General features: G+C 34.7%; 1 protein-coding gene across 3 annotated transcripts in view; it reads left to right on the forward strand.

Annotated features, from left to right (window-relative positions):
* Positions 1–2,771: 2,771 nt before the first annotated feature.
* Positions 2,772–13,715, forward strand: part of EYS (EGF-like photoreceptor maintenance factor) — a 1,786,799-nt gene continuing 1,775,855 nt past the window's right edge. For all 3 annotated transcript variants that reach the window (XM_078001263.1, XM_078001264.1, XM_078001265.1), the window contains exons 1-2: positions 2,772–3,519; positions 7,174–7,287. In XM_078001263.1, coding sequence (XP_077857389.1) covers positions 2,772–3,519; positions 7,174–7,287 — 862 coding nt within the window. The remainder of the gene's footprint in view (positions 3,520–7,173; positions 7,288–13,715) is intronic.

A 13,715-nucleotide genomic window follows, 5' to 3' on the forward strand; every position in this document is an offset into this window, starting at 1 on the left:
GATCTGCCCGAGGCCAGCGCAGCCACAAGCAGGGGGTGAAGGGGCATCTCCCCTACTGGATTTCAGACTTGTATGGGATCTGTAGCCCCTTTGTTTTGGCGAATTTCTCTCATTTGGAATGGCTGTATTTACCCAATGCCTGTACCCCCATTGTATCTAGGAAGTAACTAAGCTGCTTTCAATTACTTTAATGTTGTTGTCTCCTCCACAAGTGTCTCAATTCTTTTAATTGCACTCACCAATATGTTCCTCACCTTGAAACTAGACTAATACTATTAAATTATAGTGAGTTCTCAATGTAGTTGACAGGTTCTTCAAAATTGTGACTTTAAGCAAAACGACACACAACACGTTGATCCTCAAATAACATCTTTTCCTCCTCTATCTTTTCATTATAACATTGAAGAGAGAACAAAATTGATTTGTCATATGTTGTTTTGCATGAAGTCGCAGTTTCCAAGAACCTATGGACAAAGTTAAGTGAGGATTTATTTTATTTTTTTGTTAATCACCTGTATGAAATCTTCAAGAGGCTTTTCATTGCTCTCAAATAAAATATGAGCTCCTTTACTGAGAATGGCTGCTACTTCTTGATATAATCTCTTCCTAAATCGAGTGCTTATCTTTAATTGTAATTCCTTTTCCCTCTTTGATGAGAAAGCTCCACTTCTCTTACATCCTTAAAGGCATACAGTGTCACATTCGCCTCAAAATCTTTAGATAGATGCTCTCTCCTGGAACATTTTTCCTTTGGCAATTTTCCCAGGTGATTCAATTTCATCATTTTAGCCTAAATTTTGTTTCCTAGCTTGGATTAAATGTCCTTGCTACATGTCTCATAGACCATTAGACTACTTTGTTGATAGCAATTTGATGATGTTGCTTGTCTAATGATCTGTCTCCTTCATTGAGTTCTTAATTCCTTCCATTGATACCTTATTCCAACTGATTATTGATGAATCCTGGTACTGAGCATATTGCCTTGCACATAGATTGAGCTCAAATATACTTGTTTGAATTATTTTTTAAAACCTTTAGCAAGATTAATAATTTAAATCTATAAAATTAACAAGGTGATTAATATATTCGAAATTAACGTGATTATGTAGAACGTTTAATCATGTAGAAGTTGTATTTTATCTTTCTATATGCATATTTGTGTTATATGTCACATATGAATGTATATTTCATAGATTTCTAACATGTAGAACTGAAATTGCAAAGAGGTAATTTATAATTAAAATTTGATTTCTGCCTAATCTAGACTACCCATTAAGATATTAGACTTACCATAAAGATTTGATATGAATTAACAAATAAATTATATAATGGCATAACATAATTTAACAACATTTAATTGATCTTTATGGTACAGTAGAAAATGCCGACATTTTGAATCTGACAAACCTGAATTTTAATACAACATATACCACTTACCTGTTGGATGAAATTGTACAATAACAAAAATAAAAGTTACTATTTATTGAGTGACTCATATATGTTTACATAGTCATTCAATCTTCAATCTTACCTTGTTAATTAGCTGTACTTCTCCCCAGTGTACCTATTTGAAAGTAGAGATAATTAAATCTCAGGTTGCCTAAAGACATTAAATGAATGAATAACATAACTGACATCCAAAGAACACGTTTTTTTAACTGAACTTATTTACTTTTCTTCTCAAAATTTGAGTTTTATTGCGAGGATTGCAGTTTATTTGTTAATCAAGTAGTAGAGTGATTTGTACAGAGAAAACTTTCAATAATTGGTAGTTACCTTTAAAGAAAATAGGTCAATATATTAAACTCAGAAATCCTTTATGTTTTCTTGCCCTCTGGAACAACAGAATTGATGGACTGACTCCTCCTTTCAGTTACTACCGTTTTACTTATAATATTTTCATTACTGCTTTGTGACCTCTTTTTCCCTCTTTATCTGACACCTTCCACCATTCCTACAGAAGCTGATGAAGACTCGTTCCAGGTTTAGTCATTTGCACAACAGAATTATATATATATATATATATATATATGGATATATATATATATATATATATATGAGATCTCCCATCCTCTGGATAAAAGGAGCATGATTGTCACTATCAGGCATTTTAAGGCTTATTTTTATATAAAATATTACATTAAAAATATATTTAAATGATTTTTACTCTTCTATGATTTAAAGGTGTTTTTTGAAAACTAATCAGAAGAGGAATGCTTAGATCCCAGGAAAATTGAAACCATCTGTAAACAAATCTTGGCTGTGCTGTGTTTCGATTAGATTGAAGCTTGGTGTAAAGAGAAAATACAAAAGACCGCATTAAGTTGCTGACTAAATTATGTCATGAAACCAGAACTTTTCAAAATCAGGTGACTACATAAAGCTTGACCAGATCAGCATATCTTGATCATGTTTTTCTTGGCCTTCTTTCCCAAAGAAGGTCCCTAGCTGTTGGTGACATCTTTGCAATGTAGGCTCTTATTAAATCTACAGAAAGAGCTAGCATTTTCTATACTATTAAGTAATTTAGGGAAAACGTCACTAACAATGTATGTTTTTTTCTGTTTAAAGGAATATTTACAACATTCAAATTCCTCCGTTTCTCCATCAAAGCATATTGCCATCAAAGCTACTTTGGGGACAGAAAAAAAGCCAATTCCATTTCCCAGGAATCCCTAACAACAACTTTGCTTGGAAATTTCCAGCAATACTTAAAACACCATTTTTGCAGCAATTCTTTACGATAAACTGTAAAATACAGTTGCCCGAAAATGACTGACAAATCAATCATCATTCTGAGCCTCATGGTTTTTCACAGTTCTTTTATAAATGGAAAAACATGTAGACGGGAATTGGTGGAAGAATGGCATCCACAACCCTCATCACATGTGGTAAATTGGACACTAACAGAAAACATCTGCTTGGACTACTACAGAGATTGCTGGTTTTTGGGTGTAAACACTAAAATAGATACTTCAGGCAATCAAGTTGTTCCCCAGATTTGCCCTTTGCAAATTCAATTAGGAGATATCCTTGTAATTTCTTCTGAACCATCTCTTCAATTTCCAGAAATAAATTTGATGAATGTTTCTGAAACATCTTTCATTGGCTGTGTGCAAAATACCACAACGGAAGATCAGTTACTTTTTGGTTGCAGACTAAAAGGAATGCACACTGTTAATTCTAAGTGGCTGAGTGTTGGAACACATTATTTTATCACAGTTATGGCAAGTGGTCCATCACCTTGTCCACTGGGACTTCGACTAAATGTGACAGTGAAACAGCAGTTCTGCCAGGAATCTCTGAGTTCAGAATTTTGCTCTGGTCATGGTAAATGTCTTAGTGAAGCTTGGAGCAAGACATATAGCTGCCATTGCCAGCCTCCATTTTCTGGAAAATACTGCCAGGAACTTGATGCATGTTCCTTTAAACCATGTAAAAATGATGGCAGTTGCATTAATAAAAGAGGAAACTGGGATGAGCAAGGATATGAATGTGTCTGTCACCCACCATTTACAGGTAAGATTGTTTAAAATATATAATTTTATTAAAATAAACACAACAAATTTATAAATGGTTACTTAACAGAAATCAAACTGCATTTTAAAAATTTTAATAGATTCCTTAGATTTGGCTAAATATAGATTCTGGACATACACAAATCCTATCAGGGACCCTCCAAAATAAGCTTTTTGCTTAACTGAAAGAGGGCTCTTAGAAACATGTTTAATAGTGAAATATCTATATTTATATCTTTCCCAACATCCATTCTTAATGTCTCATACATTAAAACATAAGATTATCAGAATAATATAAAAGCTTTTAGTCACTGAATGAATTCCCAAGATCATGGTATTTAGATAGGTGATAACTTGATAATGAAGTATGCATCTGAGTAGAGGAAGTTAAGGAACTATGGTTGAAGGGAAGTCATTGAAATTGCTTGGCAGAATTGGAGAGGAACAGATAATTGTGAGCCAAGAGCAATGTTTTAAATGGATGTTGGTATGGCATCCAAACCTTGATTTATAGCTGATAGTGACAAGGATGAAAATAAGATGTTATAATTAATAACCGGTTGTGATAAGCACAATAAGAGGCAATAATCAGGAAAGGTTGTAAAAAGATGTTTGGTGAGTAATTAAGCCAGAGGAAAGACAATCTAAAAAAAAATGTAAATGATGCTGCCTGAGGCTAAAGTGAGGTTTGAAGGGAATAAAACTCTCTCTACTTGAGAATACACTAGAAGAATCTGGGGTCATAGAAGGAAAGTGCGGAGAAACATTGAAAATATGTAGGGAACATTTAAACCTTGGAAACTTGTGAAAGAATTTAGAGAGTTTGACAGAACTGGCGTGGAGAGTTACAAGTGAAATAAGACCACGATGATCTAACAAACGGAAGTATTTGACACGGCTAATAATAATAGTATAGGAAAAGAGCAGATTGGTATGTATTTTGGTCATAAGAGGAAGGAAGGTTAGAGCAGAGATATGTCTAGAACAGATCACCTGCAGAGATTTAACTGTAATTGTGTTAGGCAGGCTTTAGGGGGATTCCTTTTCCCATGTGCCTGACGCTGACTCCATAGGAGCCAAAGGGGCTGTGTGGTAAGATGTAATGGGGGCCGACGGGGAGGCGGCGCACACTTGTAATCCCAGCATTTTGGGAGGCCGTGGTGGGCGGATCACTTGAGGTAAGGAGTCAAGACCAGCCTGGCCAACATGGTGAAACTGCGTCTCTACAAAAATACAAAAATGTGCTGGGCATAATGGCGGGTGCCTGTAATCCCAGCTACTCGGGAGGCTGAGGCGGAAGAATCCCTTGAACCCGGAGGTGAAGTTTGTAGTTAGCTGAGATCGCACCATTGCGCTCCAGCGTGGGCAATGAAGCAAGACTCCGTCTAAAAATAAAATAAAATAAAACAATAACAAAAAAAGATGTAATGGAAGACCTCACTAAGCCATTGTAGGCTGTAAAAGTCACCTAATCCAATCTTTCAAATTCTCATTTTGAACTTGATAGCTCACTACCAAGATCATTAGAGAAATTAATACCAATGATAGCCACTGAATATATTGTCTCTATAACGTGGATCAAATTATCATTTGACTGTACTGGCATTGGTGATAGAAGGTGCAAGTTATACCTCTGATTTACACTGGGGTATATCAGGTGATTAAAGTTAAGGCAGACTAGAGAAAATGTGAAAACACTCAAACTGCTGATTTGGAGTCAATGACAAAGCAATTTAATAGACAGTCTTTAAAGCATACATTTTCACCCGTCCAAAGAGTTTTAAAGAATATTTGGTCAGAAAATTTCTACCATGTGTCAGAATATTAATTTGCATGTATGCATTCATAGTTCATGGGATATTATTTTAGTGCTTTTATTATAACTGCATAGAATGGTTTGCTTCTTACTCAAGATTTCCTTCCTTCCTTCCTTCCTCCCTCCCTCCCTCCCTTCCTCCCTTCCTTCCTCCCACTCTCCCTCCCTCCTTTCCTTCCTTCCTTCCTTCCTTCCTTCCTTCCTTCCTTCCTTCCTTCCTTCCTTCCTTCCTTCCTTCCTTCCTTCCTCTTTCTCTTTCTTTCTCTATCTCTCTCTTTCTTTCTTACTTTCTTCTTTCTTTCTTTCAGCCATAGGTGCTTTAAATCATTAAACTTTGAGCACTATAAAATATCTAAATAATGCTTACTTATTTTTGTAACATTAAGAATACTCCACTTGCCACTTGAATTATAAATAATTACTTCAATTTTAAAATCAAAGAAGATAATGAATTATGTAGAATTGTGAAAACAATTGAGAGTGCTCGCTGCATTATTTTGTTAGAGCTGTCATAACAAAGTACCATAGACTGGATGGCTTAACTTATTTTCTCACAGTAGTAGATGCCAAAAGTCAAAGATTGGCAGGCATGTTTTCTTCTGAGATCGATTTGATTTGGCCACAGACTGCTATCTTCTTCCTGTGTCTTTACATTGTCATTGCTCAGTATGTATCTGTGTGTAAATATTCTCCTCTTGAAAGCAGACCAGTCACGTTGGATTAGGATGCATCCTACTGACCTTATTTAACCTTAATTGTGTACTTCTCTAAATATATTGTCTTCAAATATAGATACTCTGTGATACTGAGGGTTAGGACTTCAACATATGAATGTGGTGGGGTTGGGTGGGCACAATTCAGCTCATAAAACTCACTAAGTTTTAATTAGGGCATGGCCTATTGAGCATTATACTGTTAATTTAGTTTTTATGTTTGGAAAACATTTTGAAACATGATTTTTATTTATATTTTCATTATTTATATTTTCATTACGTTTAGGGTTGCTTGGAGGCAAATGAAGAAAAAAGAGTTCTGCATTAGGCAGGGATGTCAGTATATAAGGAATTTCAAAGATATCAATGATAATGGCAAAAACTGCTCATAAATTAAATTAAGAGCTTAATTAAACTGAGGAAAAAAACATATTGCCAAATTACATGCTGTTGTTTTGTAACATTTGTCCACTTGCTATGCTTGGGATTTCCAAAGCACATTCCTCTACTAAGAGTATTATAAGATGATTAAATATGCATAGAATGAGTACGTTATGGAAGGCTATGTTAACTGATGTAGTGGGACCACAATAGTATGTGTAAGTGAGATTTTGAAAATTTGCTATGGCAGCAAGTGCAAAGAAGTGTTGAATTTGCAAGTTTGTGCACATATTCTGAGAATCCAGGCAGCCATTTCTCCTTTTGAATTGTTCCCTTGGCTAGGGGGTAAGGCTGAGACACAATACACATTTGAATGTGTTACTTTGTAAATTATCATTGCAATACTAACAGTGTATGTTGAAAAACTGGTACTTTTATGTATTAATATTATCTACCATGAAAACACAATTAAAATTTTAAAATATTACATACATAAAATAAAGCTCAAATACCACTAGCCAGAAAAAAATATTTGGATATTATAGTCTGGGGTCAGAAGATAAAAAACTTATGTAAAGTGCCAAAATTAATTTTTATTTCAATTTAAATGCATCATCGTAACATGGTTTCATAACTGAAATTGCATTTGTCAGAATTTGATATTTTCATTATTAAAGAATCGAGGGAAAACTGATGGTTATGATATTGATATGCAATGTAAAAAAACTTTTTTTCATTGTTATAGGAAAGAATTGCTCAGAAATAATTGGCCAGTGTCAACCACATGTCTGTTTCCATGGAAACTGCAGCAATATTACTTCAAATAGTTTCATTTGTGAATGTGATGAACAATTTTCAGGTAAAATATGCATATATATACATACATATACACAAATAACTTTAATTTTGTCTATGTATTTCAAATTAAATGTGAAATATTTCATTTCTTTTTGAAAAATACAATTTGAGAAGTTATATATACTGAATACTTTTATGGTAAAGTTTAATAAATCAATTTGGCTAATACAATTAAATCATACCACTGCTAAATGTTTTATAGCACAAGAAGAGTTTGACCAACAGTTCATATGCTTTTCACCATAAAATGACTTACATCTTTCTTCAAACTTGTATTTATGACCAATGAATTTGAAATTGTTCATGTCCTTATTTGGCACTTCTTGACCCTGAAATTTTAGATTATGGACATTTTCACTGGACACATGTTGAGGTTTCTGTTAATTTCTTAAAAAAAAAGTCTGCTAAAGGAAGATATTATTAAATCTCTTTTTGATATACAATATGCAGATAAAATATATATATTTTTAAATTATACTTTAAGTTGTGGGTTACATGTGAAGAATGTGCAATTTTGTTACATAGGTATGCATGTGCCATGGTGGTTTGCTCACCCATCAACCCATCACCTATATTAGGTATTTCTCCTAATGCAATCCCTCCCCTAACCCCTGACCCCCGACAGGCCCCAGTGTGTGATGTTCCCCTCCCTGTGTCCATGTGTTCTCATTGTTCACCTCTCACTTATGACTGAGAACATCCAGCATTTGGTTTTCTGATCTTGTGATAGTTTGCTGAGATTGATGGTTTCCAACTTCATCCATGTCCCTGCAAAGGACATGAAATCATCCTTTTTTATTTTTATTTTTATTTTTTTTTTTATGGCTGCATAGCATTCCATGGTGTTATATGTGCCACATTTTCTTAATCCAGTCTATCATTGATGGACATTTGGGTTGGATCCAAGTCTTTGCTATTATGAACTGTGCCGCAGTAAACATTCATGTGCATGTATCTTCATCGTAGGATGATTTATAATCCTGTGGGTATATGTTCAGTAATGGGATTGCTGGGTCAAATGGTATTTCTAGTTCTACATCCTTGAGGAATCACCACACTGTCTTCCACAATGGTTGAACTAATTTACACTCCCACAAACAGTGTAAAAGCATTCCTACTTTTCCACAACCTCTCTAGCATCTGTTGTTTCCTGACTTTTTAATGATCACCATTCTAAATGGCATAAGATGGTATCGCATTGTGGTTTTGATTTGCATTTATCTAATGACCAGTGATGATGAGCATGTTTTCGTATGTCTGTTGGCTGCATAAATGTATTCTTTTGAGAAGTGTCTATTCATATCCTTTGCCCATTTCTTGATGGGGTTGCTTGCTTTTTTCTTGTAAATTTGTAAGTTATTTATAGGTTTTGGATATTAGCCCTTTGTCAGATGGATGGATTGCAAAATTTTTCTCCCTTTCTGTAGGTTGCCTGTTCACTCTGATGACAATTTCTTTTGCTGTGCAGAAGCTCTTTAGTTTAGTTAGATTCCATTTGTCAATTTTGGCTTTTGTTGCCATTGCTTTTGGTGTTTTAGACATGAGGTATTTGCCTGTGCCTATGCCTGAATAGTATTGTTCTAGGTTTTTGCTCAGGTTTTCTTCTAGGATTTTTATTATCCTAGGTCATATGTTTAAGTCTTTGATCCATCTTGAGTTGATTTTTGTGTAAGCCGCGAGGATGGGGTTCAGTTTCAGTTTTCAGCATATGGCTAGCCAGTTTTCCCAACACCATTTATAAAATAGGGAATCTTTTCCTCATTGCTTTTTTGTGTCAGGTTTGTTGAAGATCAGATGGTGATAGATGTGCGGTGTTATTTCTGAGGTCTCCGTTCTGTTCCATTGGTCTATATATCTGTCTTGGTACTAGTGCCATGCTGTTCTGGTTACTGGAGCCTTGTAGTAAAATTTGAAGTTAGGTAGCTTGATGCCTCCAGCTTTGTTCTTCTTGACCAGGATTGTCCTGGCTATGTGGGCTCTTTTTTGGTTCCATATGAAGTTTATAGTAGATTTTTCTAATTCTGTGAAGAAAGTCAGTGGTAGCTTGATGGGGATAACACTGAATCTATACTTTGGGGAGTAAGGCCATTTTCACGATATTGATTCTTCCTATTCATGAGCATGGAATGTTTTTCCATTTGTTTGTGTCCTCTATTATTTCATTGAGCAGTGGTTTATAGTTCTCCTTGAAGAGTTCCTTCACAAAATGAAGGCAGAAATAAAGATGTCCTTTGAAACCAGTAAGAACAAAGACACAGCATACCAGCATCGCTGGGACACATTTAAAGCAGTGTATAGAGGGAAATTTATAGCAGTGAATGGCCACAAGAGAAAGCAGGAAAGATCTAAAATCGACACCCTAACATCACAATTAAAAGACCTAGAGAAGCAAGAGCAAACACGTTCAAAAGCTAGCAGAAGACAAGAAATAACTAAAATCAGAGCAGAACTGAAGGAGATAGAGACACAAAAAACCGTTCAAAAAATCAATGAATGCAGGAGCTGTTTTTTTGAAAAGATCAAGAAAATTGATAGACCGCTAACCAGACTACTAAAGAAGAAAAGAGAGAAGAATTAAATAGATGAAATAAAACAGGATAAAGGGGATGTCACTACCAATCTCACAGAAATGCAAACTACTATCAGAGAATACTATAAACATCTCCATGCAAATAAACTGGAAAATATAGAAGAAATGGATAAATTCCTGGACACATGCACTCTCCCAAGACTAAACCAGGAAGAAGTTGAATCTCTGAATAGACCAATAGCAGGTTCTGAAGTTGAGGCAATAATTAACAGTCTACCAACCAAAAAAAGTCCAGGACCCAATGGATTCACAGCCGAATTCTACCAGAGATACAAAGAGGAGCTGGTACCACTCCTTCTGAAATTATTCCAATCAATAGAAAAAGAGGGAGTCCTCCCTAACTCATTTTATGAGGCCAGCATCATCCTGATACCAAAGTCTGACAGAGACACAACAAAAAAAGAGAATTTTAGGTCAGTATCCCTGATGAACATTAATGTGAAAATCTTCAATAAAATATTGGCAAAGCTAACATCAGAAAGCTTATCTACCACAATCAAGTCAGCTTCATACCTAAGATGCAAGGCTGGTTCAACATACGCAAATCAATAAACACAATCCATCACATAAACAGAACCAACGACAAAAAACACATGATTATTTCAATAGATGCAGAAAAGACCTTTGACAAAATTCAACAGCCTTTCATGCTAAAAACTCTCAATCTGGGTATCGATGGAACATATCTCAAAAAATAAGAGCTATTTATGACAAACCCACAGCCAATATCATACTGAATGGGCAAAAACTGGAAGCATTCCCTTTGAAAACTGGCACAAGACAGGGATGTCCTCTCTCACCACTCCTGTTCAACATAGTGTTGGAAGTCCTGGCCAGGGCAGTCAGGCAAGAAAAAGAAATAAAGGATATTCAAACAGGAATAAAGGAAGTCAAATTGTCTCAGTTTGCAGATGACATGATTGTATATTTAGAAAACTCCATCGACTCAGCCCAAAATCTCCTAAGCTGACAAGCAACTTCAGCAAAGTCTCAGGAAACAAAATCAGTTTGCAAAAATCACGAGCATTCCTATACACCAATAACAGACAAACAGATAGACAAATCATGAGTGAACTCTCATTCACATTTGCTACTAAGAGAATAAAATATCTATGAATCCAACTTACAAGGTATATGAAGGACCTCCTCAAGGATGAAATATTTTTATAGGAGTTCTGTATTTTACTTATTCAAAATCAGTTTGTTAGATAACATTTTCCAAGATAATCATGAAGTAAATGCTTTCTATTTATTATTCTTTAGAATGTTTGTCTAAATTTAGATGCTGCAAAGTTGTCAACCCTCTCAATTTATTTCCATTATGCTCTAGTATGTAAGTTTATCCTTGAAATTTAGGAGCCCTCCTCAAATGCTTCCCACAAATTCACCTATTCCAAAGCACTGTTACAATATTTAAAATCTTGTATACTTTTGAAATCTTATTAAATTTGCTAAGTGTCTTTCTTGAATCATGGAGAAATAAACTTCAGTGTTTTATTTAAAAAGTGCAACTTACTGTAATGTTCAAAAACTGATTTCTTTGGTACTTAAATTATTTTAACGGTTTAATTAAATTTTTGAAACTGACTTGAGCAAGATGCAGCTAAATGTAGAGCATTCTGTTACTAAAATGTCAAAGCTTCTGTGCACCCTTAGATTCATTTTCAAAGTCATTCTTTGGAGACTTAAACATTTCTAAAATTTGAATATTGATGAAAAGAAGCAAGAAAAGAGCACATTATGGCATGTTACACTTTTTTCAATAGTAGTTTTGTCACAACAAATTAGTTCTGTTACTCTGTGAGTATTTAAAATTATTTGTGAATTTTGCAATTACAGTTTTTATTTTAGTTGTGTGAATATCATGACCAATTTGTAACAAAATATGAACTATGTGTGAACTACAATACATTTCCTATATTTTCGGCTCCACATTTTTCTATATTTGATCAAAACAATGTATTATGCCACATACTTAACAAAATGCCACATACTTAACTTATTTAAAATTTCAGCACAGGAACCAATAACTTTAGTTTTGAATATGTTTTGCAGAATTCACAAATTCCCAATAGCACTACCAATGCTGTCAGATGTCTTGCCTTTGACAGAATAAACTTGCAAAACTTTATTTTAATTTAATGAATTGAAGGGAAAAAGCAAACCATTATTGGAATTAACTGATTATCAATTTGAAGTTTCTGCTTTTATTAATATAGCTCTCATTTTTTTAAAAAAAAAAAGTATTTATTTATTTTTTTGAGACAGACTCTCACTGTTTCACCCAGGTTGGAGTGCAGTGGTGAATCTCGGCTCACTGCAACCTCTGCCTCCCAAGCTCCAGTGAGTCTCCTGCCTTATGCTCCCAAGTAGCTGGAATTATAGGCGCATGCCACCACAGCCGGCTAATTTTGTATTTTTAGTAGTGACAGGATTTCCCCATGTTGGCCAGGCTGGTCTCGAACTTTTGGCCTCAAGTTATCCACTTGCCTTGGCCTCCCAAAGTGGTGGAATTACAGGATGAGCCACCACGCCCAGCTCAAGCTGGCATTTTTTAACTGTAAATGAAATTGTCTACTAGCTGAGCTGATAGTTTGACAACTATCACTTTACTTTTTGCATGCACACAGGAACTTGCATTAAAAAATGAGAAAAACAATTTTGGGACAGTCATTTGATCTAAATGAAAAGACATGATTCACAGAGTGATCTGTAAGAAGACCTGCTTATGCACCTAAATCATCATCAGAAGACAATCTTCTAAAATACTTACTAACATTTTAAAAAGTAGATGCTTATGATTGCTCAACTAATGTATGCATTCTTGTTTCTGTACAGTCAGTAATGTCACTAATATCTTACAGTGGATCATTAATAGTGGCACAATTTAGGGGCAACTACATGTTCGTCATCAATTTTCTAGGGAAACAAATTTGAAACTTAATTTTATTAATTGTAGAATAAGAAATGTTCATCAGTACATAGTAAAATATGTAAATAGTTGTAGATTTATACCAAAGGGTGCCAAATTTTTCTGTAAAGGGTTAGATAGTAAATATTTTAGACTTCTTGAGCCATATGGTCTCTATCACAATGATTCAACTCTGCTATTGAAGCATGAAAGCAGCCACAGACAAACATAACTGTGTGAATTTCACTATATCAATAAAACTTTGTTTACAAAAGTAGGTGGAAGGTCTTATTCATCTTACAGGTATAGTTACCACTGTTTTGTACCATACAATAATTGACCAAACTTCTATAGCAAGAAAATACAGGTAATTATCTATAAACCCTATGAAAAAACTAGCAGCCTCAATTTTCCTCTCATATATAACATAGACATAACTCATAATTTCCTGTGGTTCCTACTGACCAAGCTCACTGGCAGCCTGGAAGCATTGTGCTGGAAGAGTAGCATTATTAGTAACCTTCTCAGCATACCAACTGAAATAAGGAGGAATTACCTACTTTTGTCTGCTTGGTTCTTCAGAGTCCTACAAGCTGTCCTTGATTGATTGATACAATAAAATTTGCATCTGGAAAGCATTGCAAAAGAGAGGTGGGATATCACTGGTTATATTACCATATTATCCTCATGTGAATAATAATTTTCTGCTTTTGTATAACTCTATATCTCACACTCCTGGAAAAGAAGATGGCAGAATATAAAATACCAAGTGGTGATTTATGAAACCCATCCCTATTTGTTTTAGTGCAACCATAAATAATAGTATTTGTTTAAAACATCCAGGACAAATGGCATTTTAATATTTGGAGAGAACTGAAATACTTCAGCAATATACTGTCTTCTACCCCATGAGCATAAACTGGTGCTA

The sequence above is a fragment of the Macaca mulatta genome, chromosome 4 (assembly GCF_049350105.2).
Source record: "Macaca mulatta isolate MMU2019108-1 chromosome 4, T2T-MMU8v2.0, whole genome shotgun sequence".
Lineage (NCBI taxonomy): Eukaryota > Metazoa > Chordata > Mammalia > Primates > Cercopithecidae > Macaca > Macaca mulatta.